The sequence below is a fragment of the Polypterus senegalus genome, chromosome 4 (genome assembly GCF_016835505.1).
Source record: "Polypterus senegalus isolate Bchr_013 chromosome 4, ASM1683550v1, whole genome shotgun sequence".
Classification (NCBI taxonomy): domain Eukaryota; kingdom Metazoa; phylum Chordata; class Cladistia; order Polypteriformes; family Polypteridae; genus Polypterus; species Polypterus senegalus.
In genome coordinates, this window is record NC_053157.1 from 3,331,242 (window position 1) to 3,351,285 (window position 20,044).

General features: G+C 39.3%; 1 protein-coding gene across 1 annotated transcript in view; it reads left to right on the top strand.

The window, feature by feature from the left end:
* elmod2 (ELMO/CED-12 domain containing 2) overlaps nucleotides 1-20,044 on the top strand; it is a 51,277-nt gene that overhangs the window by 9,475 nt on the left and 21,758 nt on the right. The window contains exons 3-6 of the mRNA XM_039750175.1: nucleotides 3,126-3,154; nucleotides 3,437-3,534; nucleotides 8,786-8,915; nucleotides 14,702-14,835. Of these exons, the coding sequence (XP_039606109.1) occupies nucleotides 3,126-3,154; nucleotides 3,437-3,534; nucleotides 8,786-8,915; nucleotides 14,702-14,835 (391 nt within the window). The remainder of the gene's footprint in view (nucleotides 1-3,125; nucleotides 3,155-3,436; nucleotides 3,535-8,785; nucleotides 8,916-14,701; nucleotides 14,836-20,044) is intronic.

Here is a 20,044-nt window from a genome sequence, read left to right on the forward strand (position 1 = left end):
ATTAAAAATATGAGTGAGGTATACGGGTGACTGATGTTGCAGCTTTGTAAGGCCTGAGTAAATCTACTATATCTACGATTTGGAAAAACAAAGATGAAATTACTCCCCGTGTCTGTGTGGGGTTCCTCCCACAGTCCAAAGACATGCAGGTTAGGTGCATTGGCGATTCTAAATTGTCCCTAGTGTGTGCTTGGTGTGTGTGTGTGTGCGCGCCCTATGGTGGGCGGGCACACTGCCCGGGGTTTGTTTCCTGCCTTGCACCCTGTGTTGGCTGGGATTGGCTCCAGCAGACCCAGGTGACCCTGTAGTTAGGATATGGTGGGTTGGATAATGGATGGATGGAATAATAACAACAACAACATTTATTTGTATAGCACATTTTCATACAAAAAAATGTAGCTCAAAGTGCTTTACATAATGAAGAATAGAAAAATAAAAGACACAGTAAGAAAAGAAAATAAGTCAACATTAATTAACATAGAATAAGAGTAAGGTCCAATGACCAGGGTGGACAGAAAAACAAAAAAAAACAGACGGCAGAAAAAAATAAAATCTGCAGGGATTCCAGACCATTAGACCGCCCAGTCCCCTCTGGGCAATCTACCTAACATAAATGAAACAGTCCTCTTTGGATTTAGGGTTCTCACGGAAGGACTTGATGATGATGGTCACATTCCGGCTTTTAATCCATCAATGTTGGAGCATCATGATGCTTTGAGTTGGTGGTGGTGGCGCAGGCCGCCACCACAAAGAAACCGGAAAAAGAAACAGAAGAGAGAGTAAATAAAAGAAGAGAGAATAAAAAAAAATATGAATGAATAAGTAACATAGCACCTTGAGCACAGGTTTTTATCCCAGCCAACTTCGCAATGTGTGTGCCAGTCTTACGTTTAACTGATCTCATTTTTTTTATCTCTCTCTCTCTCTTATGCCATTATTTCTATATTATTCATAAGTATTTGTACAGTACTCTTTGCCTTAGCTTTAAATGCTTTTGGCAGTTTCCTTTTTAAATTTACCCTTTTCTGTAAAGCCTCTGCCATCTGAGAAAGGCCCAGATGCCTCATTCAGTACTGACCAGTTTCTACAGATGTGCAGTCTCTAAAGCACTTACCTTAAATCAAAGCTTGCTGTGAAAATGGTGTGTGAATGTGCCGAGCTTGGAACATTTAGATGTAACAGGAACGTCAAAGATGCTATAATAATTGTTTTGTCAAATCCATCAGGTAAGGGAAAGCAATCTTGAACACACACTATATTGCCAAAAGTATTTGGAACCCATAAAAATCATTGAATTCAGGTGTTCCAATCACTTCCATGGCCACAGGTGTATAAAACCGAGCACATTGGGATGCGGACGGCTTCTACAGACGTTTGTGAAAGAATGGGTCGCTCTCAGGAGAAACTCAGTGAATTCAAGCCTGGTACCGTGATAGGATGCCATCTGTGCAATAAGTCCATTCGTGACATTTTCCCACTACTAAATATTCCATGGTCAACTGTTAGTTGTATTATAACAAAGTGGAAGCCGTTGGGAACAACAGCAACTAAGCCACAAAGTGTTAGGCCCCATAAAATCACAGAGCGGGGACAACGCATGCTGAAGTGCACAATGGCAGGAAGTCGCCAATTTTCTGCAGAGTCAATAGCTACAGCCCTCCATATTCAGTGCATAGAGAGCTTCATGGAAGGGGTTTCCATGGCTGAGCAGCTGCATCCAAGCCTTACTTCACCAAACGTCGGATGCAGTGGTGTAAAGCCCACCGCCACTGGACCCTAGAGCAGTGCAGAGGTGTCCTCTGGAGTGACGACTCACACAATCTGATGGATGAGCCTGGGTATGGTGGCTGCCAGGAGAACGGTACTCGCCTGACTGCATTGTGCCAAGTGTAAAGTTTGGTGCAGGGTTGATGTTGTGGGGTTGTTTTTCAGGGGTTAGGCTTGGCCTCTAAGTTTCAGTGAAAGGAACTCTTAATGCTTCAGAATACCAAGCCATTCTGGACAATTTCATGCTCCCAATGTTGTGGGAACAGTTTGGGGATGGCAACATGACTGAGGACCAGTGCACAAAGCAAGGACTGTAAAGAAATGGATGAGTGAGTTTGGTGTGTGCACAGAGCGCTGACCTCAAGGTAGAACACCTTTGGGATGAATTCAAGAGGAGACTGTGAGTGAGCCAGGCCATCTCGTCCAACATCAGTGCCTGACCTCACACAAGTCCCCATCAACACACTCCTACACATCTTGTGGAAGGACTTCCCAGAAGAGTTGAAGTTGTTAGAGCTGCAAAGGGTGGGCCAACTCCATATTAAAGGCTACGTATGAAGAATAAGATGTCATTAAAGTTCATGTGTGTGTAAAGGCAGGCGTCACAATACTTTTTGCAATATGGTATACGTACCCGGGTCTGCAATCTGGTTTTATCAGTGGCAGCTGGTATAAAAAAAAAATTGAGGTTAAGGTGCAGTCTTTGAGAAGAACAAACTGAAGCAGCACTTATCTATTATATAGCGCCTTTCACATCTATCTCTTATATAGTTAATGGTGGGTGTGAACTGCCAACCTTTGACGTCAACTTGAAATTGGACAATTGTCAATGCACATCATATTAGATTAAAAAAACTTATAACACTACTAATTCCCTGCTGATAAACGTGGGAGTAACTGGGGCGTAGGGAGCTGCATCCCCGGCTAAATTGGAAAGCAACCAATTAAAGGGCAGCCTCGGGTCACCTGCTTTCCAAAAGATCAAGGACTTACATCAACTCTCATTGGGCCGGTGCCGTTCACTCAGGAAATATACAGTTGGTATTCACACAGAAATTAAACAAGTACAAGTCGGAACCAATGTTTAGTACACGTTGACATGCGCTGACATCAGGCACGTTGTGCAAATAAATTTATTTATTTCATGATTATTTCTCCTTGTCTAATTTAATGTAAGTAGAGTTTTTAAAATATTAGGGATTACCAACTGCCACTGGGTGTTACTAATTTATTTTTTTCCTCTTCTGCCACCTAGTTTATAAATTATTTTTATGTCATTCTGATTCTAAAGTTATTGATGTGAATTTTAGATGCTGCTTCCTCCTCATGCTTTTTTTTTGTGAATTTTATTTTGACAGAATATTCTCTTGAAGCATCAAAAAGCAAGGTAAGGGGAAATATCATTTTATATTTTCCTAACATTTGACACATCTTGACTTTTTTTTTCCTGTCCAACCCATTAGATTTCCAGAAATCCCAGTGGAAAACATGAAAAGTAACATTTGTTGTCTTGTTTATCATAGCATAACAAAAGAGACATAATGTTAATCCTGTGGATTTCATTTGCAATTTCTTGATATCACTGTCAGTTTGGGTCTTCATGGTTGAGTATCTTTTAGGGTATATAAATATTTTGGTTTATGTAATTTATTTATTTGCTCCATTTTAGGTCTTGAGAGATGCACTACAAGCAAAAGAAGATTCAGTAGACCAACATGTTACACAAATAATGAAACAAAAGAAAATTCAATTGGAAAAAGATGCAGAGTAAGTTTGTTAAAGATAATAAAGGTAGCAATTTTGATGTAGAATTCAAAAGTGTAATTCAAAACATGTTCAGATGATTTAAGTCTATAAAGTTTCAGTCTCTTTTTTTTCCTTCTGAGGGTTGCTGGGGTGATGGCCTAAATAACCATCTCTGTCACCATCAGGCCAACTGTGAGGGGATACATCTCTCTCTCTCTCTCTCTCTCTCATATTCATATATATATATATATATATATATATATATATATATATATATATATATATATATATATATATATATATATATATATATATATATATATACACTGTATATCAGTAACTGTGTACTGCATGATAATGTGCAGTGAATACACTTGACTTGAGCATTCATAATTTTCATAGTCTTCCTCTCTGTTTAGGATTCGTTTGCTCAGAGGTTGATGCACTTGCTGCATCCTGATCAGCTCTTCTTTTCTCCACCCTAGTAGCCCGCTGCTTCTCTTCTTTCATCGGCATCTTTTTGCGTTAAAACTGATTAAGTTAGTTTTTGTGTTGCAATAACTTAGTACATTTTTCTTAATTTTTCATTCAATCTTCCTCAAGAATGATTAAAGATATGGAGAGGTAAGGGGAAATGGCCGCGAAAGTGGTAGGTAATGAGAACGATAAAAATCATCACCCAAAAGCGGATAATAGACATCACGTAGTATATGTGTACCAAACTTCAGGTCAGTAGGTGTGCGAGCTACAGGTATAGCTACAGGTGTATATATATATATATATATATATATATATTCCATCCATTATCCAACCTGCTACTTCCTAACTACAGGGTCACAGGGGTCTGCTTGAGCAAATCCCAGCCGAACAAATCCTGGGCAGGGCGCCAGCCCACTGCAGGGCACGTACACACACACACCAAGCACACACTAGGGACAATGTAGGATAGCCAGTGCACCTAACCTGCATATCTTTGGACTGTGGGAAGAAACCAGAGCACTCGGAGGAAAACCACACAGACACGGGGAGAACATGCAAACTCCATGCAGGGAGGACCTGGGAAGCGAACCTGGGTCTCCTTACTGCAAGGCAGCAGCACTAACACTGCGCCACCCCTATATACGCAGTACAGGCCAAAAGTTTGGACACACCTCCTCCTCATTCAATGTGTTTTCTTTATTTTCATGGTAGATTCTCACTGAAGGCATCAAAACTATGAATGAACACATGTGAAGTTATGTACTTAACAAAAAAAAGGTGAAATAACTGAAAACCTGTTTTATATTCTAGTTTCTTCAGAATAGCCACCCTTTGCTCTGATTACTGCTTTGGGCACTCTTGGCATTCCCTCGATGAGCTTCAACAAAATAAAAATGGTTTTATTTCAGGTGACTACCCCAAATGTTAATAACACATAAGGTCATTACTAAAATATTTACCAGTCTAACTTAATGTTATGTATCACCACAAAACTCTTTACAAAGGAAAAAAAAAACTTGAAAATATAAAATTATACCTGACAAATACTCCAAATTATTATAATAATGTTCCAAAATGTAATCAGTGAAACCTTGTAGCGCCTGTACAATTACGCTAAATAGCTGTCTGTAAAGAGAAGTGGGAGGAATATTTTTGGAAGTGTCAAGGAGAGATTAATAGCACACTTGGAGAAATTAGCATACCAGTGGGCGTCTTTACACTAGAGCTAGGAACAGGCAATCCAAAGTAAAGGGCAAAATGAACTCGTAAATCTTAGGAGTAGCAGAAGTTCATGAAGCAGTAACTAAATGTTAGAATATTAGCTGCTCAAGAAGTTAACCTTCTGTTGCCAGTGAGTCTTTGAAACTAAGTGCAGACTTCATACTGAATACAGCTCAGCTCTAAATTACTGTGCCGCTGTGATGCCACAAAATGCATTATACATTAGATGAGTGTACAACATTGGAAACAAGCATTACATAATTCTGAAGTGGCATTGATAGTGATGTCAGCAGTTGAAATCATAAAGATGGTAAAATAAAGAGCATTTCTAGCATATCACAGAATTTCCTATAGTTCTTGGTGCAGTTTAACCTGTAGGGGGCAGCACAATTCTGCTGCATTTCTTAAAATAAATAAAAAGAAAAAGCTCTCTCAGCTTTGCTTTTATTGGTCATTGAGTAGAGTCGAAAGATGTACAAGAGAAACATTTAAGCTTTTGGCAACACCTAAAGTGTCTGCTTTCTTTTTGCAGACTGCATTATCCAAAGATTGAATAACAAATTACAGACTCTTGTGACAGTGCACCCAAACCTTTGACTCTTAATTTATAGTATAGTAGCTGTCCCCTGCAGCTCCGTCCGTGTAGTAGTGAAACAGGACAAACTTCAAAAATCATTAAATGAAAAGGTATCATTAGTTAAGTGGAGGTGAGGTACACTCCAAACGCAGAAGTAGACCAACAGCCCACTCCTGACGTCACGCTTCTCCCTCCCCTCGGCCGCAGCCTCTGTCTCAGTTTAGCACGAATATATCACTCCTGTAAGTGAACTATGATTCTTAGCGCAATGAGAGAAGATAGATAGATACTTTATTAATCCCAAGGGGAAATTCACATACTCCAGCAGCAGCATACTGATAAAGAACAATATTAAATTAAAGAGTGATGATAATGCAAGTATAACGGACAGTAACTTTGTATAATGTTAACGTTTACACCCCCCGGAGTGGAATTGAAGAGTCTCATAGTGTGGGGTCTCCTCAGTCTGTCAGTGGAGCAGAATGGTGACAGCAGTCTGTCTCTGAAGCTGCCCCTCTGTCTGGAGATGATCCTGTTCAGTGGATGCAGTGGATTCTCCATGATTGACAGGAGTCTGCTCAGTGCCCGTCGCTCTGCCACGGATGTCAAACTGTCCAGCTTCGTGACTACAATAGAGCCTGCCTTCCTCACCAGTTTGTCCAGGCTTGAGGCGTCCCTCTTCTTTATGATGCTTCCCCAGCACACCACTGCGTAGAAGAGGGCACTCGCCACAATCGTCTGATAGAACATCTGCAGCATCTTATTGCAGATGTTGAAGGATGCCAGTCTTCTAAAGAAGTATAGTTGACTCTGTTCTCTCTTGCACAAAGCATCAATATTGGCAGTCCAGTCCAGTTTATCATTCAGCTGCACTCCAAGGTATTTATAGGTCTGTACTCTCTGCACAGTCACCTCTGATGATCACCGGGTCCATGAGGGGCCTGGTCCTCCTAAAATCCACCACCAGCTCCTTGGTTTTGCTGGTGTTCAGTTGTAGGTGGTTTGAGTCGCAACATTTAATAAAGTCCTTAATTAGGTTCCTGTACTCCTCCTCCTGCCCACTCCTGATGCAGCCCAGGATAGCAGTGTCATCAGCGAACTTTTGCACGTCGCAAAATCAACTGGAATGTTCAAGCAAATTCTAGGAAAAAAAACCTAATCTAAATTCGTTAAATAGTTCTTTCGTTCGCTAGCTAAGCAGATGTAAGATACGCCCCGAGGCTGGCTCATTAGTGAGGAGGGCCCCTCCCCCCTCCACTCAGCCCACTGCGTCTCTTTCAGATTTGCGCAAATAAATCGGTACCGCAAGCGAACTCTGATTCTTAGCACAATGAGAGAGGTTGCAAAATCAGCCGGAATGTTCAAGCAAATTAGAAAAAAACCCGATCTAAATCCATTAAGCAGTTCTCTTGTTCGCTAGCTAAGCGGAGGTAAGGTACACACCCCGAGACTGCTCCATAAGTGACGAGGTCCGCACCCATATCCTTCTCCCCTCGGCCCGCTGCATGTCTCTCGAATTCATGCAAATAGTTTGCTTACGGCACCAATTTATGATACAAAGCACAATGAGAGAAGTTGCAAAATCAACCTGAATGTTCATGCAAATTATAGGAAAAAACACGACCTAAATCCGTTATGTACTTCCTTCGTTAAAATCGGACAGACATGTAGACAGACAGACGTTGGATGTTCTCTCTCTCTCTATATATATATATATATATATACATACATATACATACAGAGAGAGAGAGGGATAGATATATGTATACTCTGTTTTACACCTATGTGTGTGATGGGTATGGATTCCATGCCCAGTTGGTGTGTGTCTGGAGTTCTCGTTCTGTCTCTGTGGGTTTCTCTCTAGCTATTGGGGTATCCGCCCATATCCCCTGTTGGAAACATTGGTCCTTAACAGGTCATGTTTATGTTGTCCAGTGTGATATGAAACCGGGCCATCAGCGAGCCCCAAACCCCAACACGAACACACACAGTCCCGAGTGTAAATAAAGGCGTGTTTATTACACCAAAATACGCAATAATTCCACAAGTTAACAAAAGCACAATTTTCTCTCTCCATAATCCAATTCTTCTCTACATTTCTTCTCACCACCGCACAGCCCTCCTCCAGTTGAGTATTGCTCCATGTCCTCCCAGCTCTGGCTCGCCTGGGTAAGGGAGTGCAGTGCCTTTTATTATGGACCTGGGAGTACTTCCGGTGCCAGGGCCACTGGCCGTTGGAAGCACTTCCAGGTCATGTGAATGTCCGTTATAACAGGGAGCTTGTCTCCCTGCAGCACCCAGTGACCCCAGCAGGGCTGCTCTGCTGGACTCCATCTCCTGGCATGTCCTGCTTGCTTCCTACTGGGCACTAATATCCGGGGCTGCTGCCATTTAGCGTTCTGTAGGGGTAAAAAGCCCACAGTGACATCTTCCCGTTTCATCCCTTCTGGTCCTTCCTTCCGGGTCTGATTGCCTTCTCCTCTGCAGCCAGGAGGCATATCTGCCTTTTAGGAGCTTCCCGTCCAAGTAAGGAACCATCCTCTCTTCTGGGCAGGATGCCCATTCTAGCCCTTGTGGCATCTACACCAGTAATAAAATTTCAAAATGCCTGGCACCCAAGTATTTGAGAATGTTTGAGGTAAGGTAGTTTTTCCTCACTAACCATGGTGCAGAGGAATGCTGATGTATTATTGCATGTTGACACTATACACTGTAAAAGGATCATTAATGTCCTTGTAAACTTATTCCCCAGTGACAAGCAGGTTAGGTTCGTTGGCAATTGTAAACTGGACCAGTGTGAATGCGAGTGTATGCATTGAACTGGCGCCCTGCTCAGGGTTCATTCCAGCCCATTTCAACCCTGAATTAAAGTGTGCTTGAGAAGGTTATGTCTAACCTGTAGAGAGGTTTAGTAGGAGTGGCAAATTGTTACAAATTTTGAATGATCTGGTACCATGCAGTATTCTTTGCACATTAATTTATTTATTTTTGTAGGTTTAAGGTGAACCTTAAGGTGTGCTTGCTTCAAATATGTGGCTATAAGAATCTCATGAAGAATGTGGAAGATCTAAGAAAGCAGGTGTTTGATTCGGAAAATGATGAACATGAAGCTTTGCTGATGAAGGTATGTTTACTCGTGAATGTATTTTTCTTGGGAGCAACAGTCTTATTAAATAAAGAAATCACATAACCAAGGCAGGTCAATCTAACTGTTATCACATTCCAGAATTAATTATGTTGTATAAGAGAATAAACAAAAAGAGATCATAAGTCTGGGACACCAAAGTGATCCCTGTATATTATGATGATGTTTTTAACAAAAAAGGGACAAAAACAAGTCTTCTTCAGACTGTTGGCATTCAACTGTCCCAAGATGGCAGCTTAGAAACTCAATGCAGAGGAAGAGGTGGGTTCAGTAGACCAGAAATCGGACGTGATGTCATCGCAGGCCAGTCTATCGATCACTTTTTTTATATATATATATATATATTTTATTGTAATCATTCCTTACAAATCAATCAATTTTTAGAAAAAGTAGGATTGAGAACAAGTCGACCCCCACCCCTGAGAGAGAGATCATGGCCAATGGGGTAAAACTTAAGGTTTGTAAACATACCTAAATTGATGAGTTTGATAAGCAATAGAGATGAATGGAGAAGAAAAAGAAATGCGGAAATAATTGCTTCCTCGGTGCTTTAAAAGCTTATTTATTTATTTATTTATTATTTAGATCCTGCCATGTTTTGAAAAAAATCTGTACAGATCGTCTAACTGGATATTTGATTTTTTCCAATTTCAAATAGTATAACACATCGGTTTTCCACTGACTTAAAAGAGGAGAGTTAGGATTCTTCCAGTTTAGCAAAATAAGTCTGTGTGCCAAAAGTGTAGTGAATGCAATCGCAGTTTGTTTGTCCTTCTCCACTTTAAGCCCCTCTGGAAGAACCCCAAACACAGCTGTTAATGAGTTAGGAGGGATTGTGAGTCCAAGGCTGTCTGAAAGGTAATTGAACATTTTGGTCCAGAATGATGTTAATTTGGTGCAGGCCCAGAACATGTGACCCAGTGAGGCTGGGACTTGATTGCAGCGTTCGCAGGTTGGATCTTGCCCTGGAAACATTTTGGAGAGTTTTAGTCGAGACAGATGTGCTCGATATATAATTTTGAGTTGTATAATTGTATGCTTTGTGCATATGGAGCTTGAGTGAATTCTCTGCATTGCTATTTTCCACTCCTTTTCTGATATATTGATTTAGAGATCTTTTTCCCATTGTCCTCTATGATCTTTGAAAGGGAGGGACTGTAAAATAATTTTATATATTGCAGAGATGGTGTCTAAGTCCTTGAAATTGAGCAATATTATTCCAGCATGGACGAGGGTGCAAGATGAGGAAAATCGGGCAGGTTTTGTTTAGCAAAGTTCCTAATTTGAAGATAGTGAAAGAAATGTGTAGCTGGAATGTTAAAGTTTAGAATGTAATTGTTCATAGGATGCAAAGATGTTGTCTATATAAAGATCTCTAAGCAGGTTAATCCCAGATTTTTTCCAGATTTTAAAAACTGCATATGTTTGCGCAGGTTGAAATCACTCTTTCTGTAGGGGACCCTAGAAGAGAGGCATTAGATGATAGTGCCAACCCCTGGCTCACAGGGTAATTGTTATCAACTGAGCCATTAGACTGTCTCCAATCGCATATGTTTAACACTTGTATTTTAAATTAAGCCAGGTGTTTGTTTAGAAATACAACATGTCATTGGATCCCAATTAAGTGAGCTTTAAAGCTACCTTATAATTCATATCTGCTGTAAACTGAAGGAACTCTCTTCACTTATAATGTCATGGAAAAAAAGAATTCCAAGAAACAGAAATTAACGTATGCAAGAACATTTCCATTAACTAAAAATAAAGGTAAAAATCTCCAAGAACATGGTTAGCTTCCTACAAGAAACAGATGTGCGATTACATTTTTAAGACATGTTTCATTCCATCAATTTGGTATTTTAAGTTAGAAAAATGCTCATAAATAAAGGGAAGATGGTAATAAAAATGAATTTACTAGACATATGCCAGTCATTTACAATTACACAATCAGAAGGAAGTGAAGATACTATATGGCACTTTCAAGGGCAAACCTCATTAAGTGAAACAAATTACAGTTTTTATGTAACCTTGAAATTAAAAGGCAAGTTTCTTATTATTGTAGTTTATATTCAGAAATCTTGGAAGTAACCAGCTGTTTCAGAGTAATGGAATAAAAGCCATTTATACTATTCCATTTAAAAGGTGGATTTTCAGATCGCGACTAAATTTGACTCGACACCAAGGAGGTGCTTAAGAACAGCAGTTATAAGCTGTACTTTGTAGTTCTTTCAGTAGTTCTTGAGCCAGCACTTTGAATTAACTGCAGGCAAGAAATCAAATGATTTGAAGAGCTCTCAAATAGAATGTTTTAGTAGTGAAATAAAATACACGAGTTTTCATTTCTGTTCTCTGCAAAGTGAGGAAATGCTTTCATTTACCTCTATTAACTGAACACAAGCTTTCAGTTTATTTTACAGAAACAGAAATGTTAGCAGAAAGGGCAAATGATAGCGTTAGCAAGTCGGTTAATTAGCATTATGACTCAGAATAGCGTATAGAAAGTGTGGTCCCCCGGGGTGCTGCAGCTCCCTGAACACCCAGCACACAGGCTCGGACACAAGTTTACCACAAACAAAAGGACTTTTATTGTGTGACACTCTTCCCCAAGGTAAGTGTTACCCACAGCACATCCAGTATTTTCAGCAGTAAGCCCTCTCTTTCTCTTCTCCCTCAGCTTTTCTCTGCAACATTTGTCCACTTCCTCCCGACTCGGGCTTGCAGAGTTGTGGCGGGCACCTCCTTCTATGTAACACCTGGAAGCACTTCCGGTGTCCCAAAGCTGTGGTTCAGAAGCACTTGCAGCGCCATTCCCCTCCGCACCCAACAGGGCTGAGTTGACAAACTCTGTTTCCCAAGAAGCTTTGTGGAACCCCGTGGCAATGCTGTAGCCCAGGAGGGCTGGCATCTAGCTTCCCGAGGGAGATGGTGCCCTGTGCAAGTTGTCTCCCCTTGTCCTTCCAGACTGAGGGCTTCCTGGCCAGGTAAAGTTCCAGGGAGGTGTCCCTCACAAAGTGACATTTGTATTTGCTAGGTGAATAATGTCTTTAATGAAATCAGCATATTAGTTCATACCACAATTAAACAAAAGAACATGCCAAACACATTTGCATTTCGAGACGCAAAAGAAAAAAACAAGAAATAGTCTAATGAAAAATGGATTATTTATCAAAGAGAAATAAAAATAATATTCAGAAAACTTCACGTAACAGTAGGTATAATGCAAACATCCATCCATCCATCTATCCATTATCCAAGTTATCTTTTCTTATCAGTTCTTCTTTATTAAGAGTCGTGGAAAGCAGAGAGGTACAGACGCTGCCACAGCCGGCTAATCTGCACCCCGATCTACAGATGGGGGGAGTTTTTATACCCCTTTATCTCATGATTTATAACACAGGAAATATCCTAACAGTCACATTTTAAAAGTTAAGCAATATCTAAGCTAAACAAGTTTTATTTATATCCCCAAGTCAGACACCTTACGTCTACACATTGTAGCCATTATGACCTTTTCACACCGAGCCATTTACTTTGAGGAACTTAACAGAAAAACAGCTTAGGACATCATTATGTGGCAACATATTTTTGTTAGTTCATAAATCAAACTCTCTCTACTAGCAAAGTTAAAAGTATTGCTTATGAAACTCATTTATTTAAACACACAGGGCACAAGGCACCAAGGAGAACATTCTTCTTTTACAGCGCCAGCCCACCACAGTAATGCAAACATAGTATGAAATATTCAAAAAGTCACAGGAGGAAATACTAAGACATTTGAGAACATGGTAGGCTTCAGAGCTTTATTGTCAAATAAGGCCGAAAGTGTAAACTTTATCGTATCCGCCTAAGGAGAAGGACACCAAAACAGTTTGCTTCTTATTATTGTTTATTCCAAAATCCATTACGAGACTGGAAGAATGTTATTGAGGCTGTTGCCATCTTGGTGATTCCTGCAGAAGTCAGATCTTGCTTCAGGAGTACCTGAGGTCTCTTGGCCTTTGTAGCGGTGAATAAGTGGTGAGTAGTTTACGACTAGTTTTTGGTCAAAAAAAGGATCTTGGTTGACAAAGTGGGCTTTAGTGAACGTTTCACTTATCATGACCAAATGGAGTTTGGTTGATACTGATCACAGCAGCCTTTAAGAAAGACCCCCTCTTCAATATTTTAGAGCCCAAAAGTCTTTCAATGGTTGTAGCAGCAGTTCCCAGCAAATAAGCAGTGATGATGGCCACCGATACTGAGTGCAAATCCTGCCACTTTCATAGAAAAGCTGATCTTACACGCGTGATGACCGCTCCTCGCTAAACTAAGTACTGTCCCAACATCTATACCTTAATGTCTGTGGTTAAGTGAAGCCCCAGAGCCTGGGTAATGGCTTTGTAACCCTTTCCAAATGAGTAGATCTCAACAACTTGTAGTGTTTTTTTCTTTTCAAGGCATTCATAGATGATGTCTTTACATTTCTGTAGGAACTGTGCATTGACAGGTTCAGCCAAATGTGCATGGGATATATAGGATTGGGCTAAATTGAATCTGATTGTTAATTAGAGTATTCAAGCATCTCAAACTGATTATCTCCATAATTGGTTTACATTTTACTTTACTTTTGCATATTTAATTATCTTGTACAGAAAAAAAAACAACAATAATAATAAAAAAAATACATTTTATTTATTTGTAGGCGTCTTTCTAAACACTCAAGGACACGGAACAATAGACAAAAAACACAGATTATAAGCAAAAGTAAAATACAAAAATTAAAATCAGACCGAGCAATTATAATCAAAACAGAAAAATCCGTCTTAAACAAATAAGTGAAAATGATTCAATATTTCTAAGCTCAGATGGTAGTGAGTTCCAAAGCTGTGGTAAGACGGACGAAGGGAACAGTCAAGTGGATGGAGGAAGAGGATCTAAGGGTACGGGAGGGAATGGCAACATGGAGGAGGTCAGACAGATATGGAGGGGCGAGGTTGTGGATATCCTTAAAAGTCTTGTTTTCAATCAGACTCTCCAAAATTTACAACTACAGCTTAAAGAAAATGTTGACAAAGTTGCTGTAAAAATATTTCCAATGCAATAATGTAAAAATCCCAGAGGAAAATAAAACTCAACTTTAAATCCCAAGAAAGAGAAATGAGACCCATTTCCACTTAAGATGTAAACAGCAGCGCCGCCTGTTAGAAGTGTGAAATGAAGCGGTTAAGGTAGGAGTGCAGTGAGGCATTTGACAAATCCGTAGGCTTCTACGCTGAATGTCAGTCGCCAGTAACTAATAAGTTCACAAAGAGAAAAATGAAATGAAACATCTGTATGGACTCTTTAACCGCATGCTGCTCACTCTCGTATGCTTTGGTTGTATCATTTATGTTGTTCTGTGCTTTCTGTATCGCTGGAGTGCAATTTTTATTTTTTTATTAGTGAAGAACAAGTGTGAGTAACATTTTCCAATGTAATGTGGCAATGTAAACTTGAATTGGTAGCTGCACATATTTCAGTATTTTAATGGTCAACGTATTTTTTTCTTCATACTTTTTGCAGGTATTAGCCATTACTGCCTTTAAGCTATTTTATAATACTTGAAGATACTTACCATAGTTCTAAATTAGTTTGTGCCATCCTCTCTATTGTTGCTATATAAACACCTGTGCTGATCTTTGTTTTTGTTCTCCATGTCCGTATTGCTGAAATTTTCTACTAGAAAGTTAATTGGTTTGGATTTTATTAAAAAATGTTTTGTTTTTCCCCCATTGTTTTTTTTTTAAAAGCTGTGGAAATTATTGATGCCCAACGTGGAACTGGATTCCAGAATTTCAAAGCAGTGGGGGGATATCGGTTTTCAAGGAGATGATCCTAAAACTGACTTCCGAGGCATGGGCATGCTCGGCTTAGCCAATCTTGTGTAAGTTCACCGTTCTTCTAACTGGAGTAAACGCTTGACCCTTTTTTTTAATACTTGTTTATTACTTGTATATTCTTGATATTTAAAAAATATTGCACACAGCCAGTTCCTGATCTGACAAAATATTTATTAACTAGCAAATTTCGCTTGCAAAAATTTTGCAAGACTAAAAGCGTTAATGAAATGATGACGAGGGAGAAAAGAACATCACACGTTACAGTACGAAAGGAGATTATTTTAATTATTTAATAATTTAAGTAGTGACTTGTGAGAGAACCAAGGTTATTATAGTTAACAAAAACTAAAATCAAAACAGAAACTATTGTACAAAAAACATTTTCCTAAAATGAAATAAAATAATTAACAAAACCGAAATGAAAAACTAAACAAAACTATTAAAGCATCTGGAAAGACTAACTGAAATAAAATAATAATTTACTAAAATATTTTTAGTTTTCGTTTTTGAATGAATATTCTTGCCGTTTAGTCTTTAATCCTTGTAAGTTTTAACTCTAAAACAGAAAGTCATCCACCGCGAGCCGCCCGCACATATTCATCCAGTGAACGGTGGCTGGTGATGGAGGGCGGCTATTCACACAGCATTTGCGGTGACAGAGTGAGCTGAGTGCGGGTGTGTAAAGCATGAGAAACAGAAAGCGATTTACGTGCCGCCTATCTTTGTGCTTGTTGTATATCAAGATGTAATTCAAGCGGCTGAAATCAGAATGTGCTGGTCAATAAAACGTTTACCATATGGACAGAAAAATCACGAGTGAGTATTATTTCAGTTTATTTCTCAGGTGTCTGCTTTTTGTTGACAGCAATTCACTTGCCACTTCACACAGGAGAAATCGTTTTTACTTTCTCATATACGAAGTATAGAGAGAGAGAGTATAGTAATCATGAAAAAATTCAACCTCAATATTTTGATGAATCTTGACGTTATAGACTAACCAGTGTCCAACAATACTGATTTTTTGAATTGTGTGTGTGTGTGTGCGCGTGTGTGCGTGTGTGTGTGTGCGCGTGTGTGTGTGCGCGTGTGTGTGTGTGTGTGTGTGTATGTATAAACACGATAACTCAAAAACGCAACTAGATAGATGGATGAAATTCGGCATGTGGTTGCTACACCACAATTGTAGATCTGTATTAACTATTGGGCCAAATCCATCACCCGGAAGTGGTACTTTACCTGAACACATACTCAATTTTTTTTTATTTATACAGCTGCAGAGCCCGATTTATTCAACTTTTTACTTTTATAATAATTGTTCAATATATTGTTAATTTAATTTGATTTGTTGTTGATGGTTCCTTAATGTACATAATATAAAAATATAATCATTGTCTTGCGGTTTACTCCTCAAATATCCATCCCCATATCTGAGTATACAAGAAAGTCGAGGGGAGACCACTCCCGGTTTTTGAAAATAAAACGGCACTCATCGAGAGACTGACGAGGTCATCATACAAGATCAGCATATTGTTACTGACCAGTCACTTTTGCTTTAAAAGCATCGTTTAACAACAAAGCGATTCAGACAAAGGTAGAGAGTCTGACAAGTGATAAAAAACTACTAATGGGTTTTTGTATTTATTCCATATTTATTAATTTATCTTTTTTAGTTCATATTCACAACTCAAAATACCTGATATTGTGAAAGTAATCCATTAGCAGAATTATATTTTAAAATATTTGTATCTCTCTCAAAATAAATAGTTGAAATATCATATTCTTTTTGTTCTTAACATCAGCCTTATCATACATATTGCATACCAGGGATTTTTCCTGCCTTGCATCCAGACCTGCTACGGTAGGCTCCAGGTTTCCTGCAATCCTACTCTGGATAAACAAGTTTAGATAATGTATATGTTGTTCTTAATCTCAGACACAGTCTCTGTTGTTTTGTGCCTGTCCATACTCTTATTGTCTGCTCTTGCCCTGCTCATTATGGGTTTACTGTTCTTATGGTGGGCTATTCAAGACTCGCCACCCCCAACCTTGACACTACATGCTTGTTGTTCTTTGTTTCCCTCAATACAGCTAAGTGGGGTCTGCACACTGATTCAAGTCTAAGAGGCCTGTTCATCCTAAGCCCCTGTGATTTTCATGAGAAAATATTTTTAAAAAATTATAAAATTGTGTGAAATTGTTCATATTCAGTGTCTAGTTTTGATTATGCTGGTTTTTATCAGACAAAAACAAAACCAGATAGTAAACCAGGCAGTATAGTAAGCTTCCACTAACATTAAACACATATCCAAATCTGTTAAGTGTACAGTTCTGTCTGACTGTGACAAAAAACTAACTCCGTAGGCGCTCCATGCCATAATTACTAAAAATAAAACTGAAACTAATATATATATATAAATAAAATGAAAGGTCTTTGTGAAATAAAACCTGAACTAAAACTAAAAATACAACATGATGAAGGAAAACTAAAACTAAACAGAATTTCCAAGTAAGGTCAGAACAAATCCTTCTATATAAAAGCGGTCGGGATTGTCCTTCCGTCCCGTGAGTGCTACGCAGGCACGGAGTTTCACACACGCCCCGTCCATTTTGCAATGCACAATGGGATTAGTAGTTTCGTTTTTCCAGGTAAAAGATGATTTTCTACTCCAGATTGTGCGATATCTTCTTCTTCTTTCTTACTATATAAAAGCGGTCGGGATTGTCCTTCCGTCCTGTGAGTGGAAAGCGTATCGGTATTCCGCTTATCACAGACTTACTACTTGCAGCTTGCGGTACGAAGCGACATGCTGCGAGCAGAGTTCTGGTGCTCACATCGTTCCCTTGCTTTTGTGTGCGATGCGCTGGAAAAATAGACATAATTATGTCTCTGGAAATAATTAATGTTGGAGTACAAATGCCTCACCGCGTAGTAAATATCAGGGGGGTTCAAAAGGGCGACTTCAATATAGAAAAAAAGTTTAAATTTCATCACAAAAATAACAGAAACTATGAGTATTAAAGTAATACCGCTCAAATGCAATATAACTAAATTAATGAGTTTGTATAAAATATCAAATTGTTCTACATATTGAATTGCCTTAAGAAGTGGTCAACTTAAAAGTCGGTCGCCTTAAAAGGTGGGTCAGCCTAGTATAGAAATAAAAACTAATATAAAAAGGCAAAACTATAATAACCTTGGAGAGAACTCAGTATTAGAATAGTCACATGGTTAGTATGGGATGTTATTATAGTCACTTACAACAGCATGAATATTTACAATACAAAGTGTAACATGAACAAGTTAACAGCATATATTGGATAAGAAGGGAAATGCAGGGCAATTATAAGTCAGTATTTGTGAAGGGTGACCGTCAGGAAATGTATTATACCGGCTTTTATAATAATTGTCGGAAAACGCAATTTATTGCATAAATGTTATTGTCAGCAAAATATTACCCTGTGTGTAACCAGCAAGTACCTGTACACTTCTGTAACTCTGGAAAAGGTTGTGTACAACTGGCCATGGGCAATAACAGGGCCTGGCAAATAAACTCCAATGTTCTTAAATGTTTGTCCTTGTGACTCGGTGATAGTCGTACGATATGCTAACCGAGCAGGGAATTGCCTACGCCAAAATATAAAGGGAATTGTTTGGAGTTGCCAGTGTTATAGAATCCCTGTAGTTTTTCCGTCATAATGTTTCTCATGTTGCTCTTCAGAAAGGTTGTGTGTGTAATTTGCTTTTCATTCACTGTCTTTGTGCAAGACTTGCTGCTGCTGATCTTCAGATCATGTCTCTCTGTGTTTTGTCATACGTTGTCTTTGTTGTTGTAAAGCATCTTGCCTGTACTGGTTGGTCTGGCGTGATGTCGATGTTTCTGCTTCTGTGCGGCGTTGTAAGTATGTAGGCCGGTGAGAGCGTTTCTGTTGGTCTCTGCTACGCTGTATGTGCCTTTTCATTTTATCGGGAGGCTTATGTTGAAGTGAAGGAAAAAGGAGGCGTAAAATGTTGGTGTCATAATGCAGTTTCGGCCAGTGAAAAAGGTTGCACCGAATAAACAGTCAAATACCACAGTCGATAATCGGTCACATTGAAGAAGTGAAGACTTGAAGATATGCCTGAGACCAAAACTCTGCCAGGAACACGGAATTCCTCGCTATTGTTGTGGAGGGATGTAGTAGTTGTGGCAACCGTTGTTTATATCGAGCACGGACGGACACAAGTGAAATAATATAAGGATTCTCTATAACACCTTTGAGTAAATACTAAAATATAAACTAAATAGGAATTACACATGCATTTAAAGAAAACAACAGAAGCAGGTGTGCTTTCCGGACAAAATTAGAAGAGCAATAGAATTGAATGAAAACAGAATACAGCACATCCTGAAGAGAGTTGTAAGACTACAGTTTCATGTAAAGGTTTGGAAAAATTACATATTATGTTGGCATCTGAAGTAAACAAGTTTGAAAATGTATGCATGGCGTAGCATTCAGCGGCTTAGTTAACTGATATGACAGTTGGAGCGTTTCACAGTGCCCTCCATAATACGAGGAACGTTAAAGAGTTTCTGCACTTTAACTCTTTATTAAGAATTTCAAAAACAAATGACATCGCTTTTCTGCATAGTCACCTTCCTTTGTGATGCAATTTTCCTGGCGTCTTACCGACTTTTTATGTCCAGTTCCTAATCTTCCCACCTTCAACATTTTGAACGTCCCTTGTATTTTTAACTAAGACACATTTTTCCTTGATTTACTGCTTAGCTCCATAGTTTAACTCAAATAATGCAAATATGATTAAAGCACATGTTGGACACTTTGATTTAAGGGTTTTTGCATACATTTCGGTCACAGTATGTAGAAATAACAACACTTTTTCTACGTGATCCTACCATTTCAGGGCACCATAATGCTTTGAGACATTTGGTGTCGAAGGTGTTTGTGATTTCTCAGGTGTTTTTCATTGTTTCATAAGATAAGTGCTTGTCCTCATGCCGAACAGGTCAGGTCAGGTTGGAAAGCGTGCACTGGTACAGCGCTTTGCCACACGAAAAAGAACTTAGGATCCTGGTTGGCAATCCTCCAGGCAGACACGTGGTCCAGTCCCACCCTCCGGAAATGACCCTTAGTCCTTGACCAGCAATGAGGATCCTGCGAGCCGAATCACCCTCGGGGAATTGCGTCACATGGCCACAGTGCTGTATCTGACCCTCCCTCTCAATGCAGGTCATGTGCCTCATTCGGGTCTTC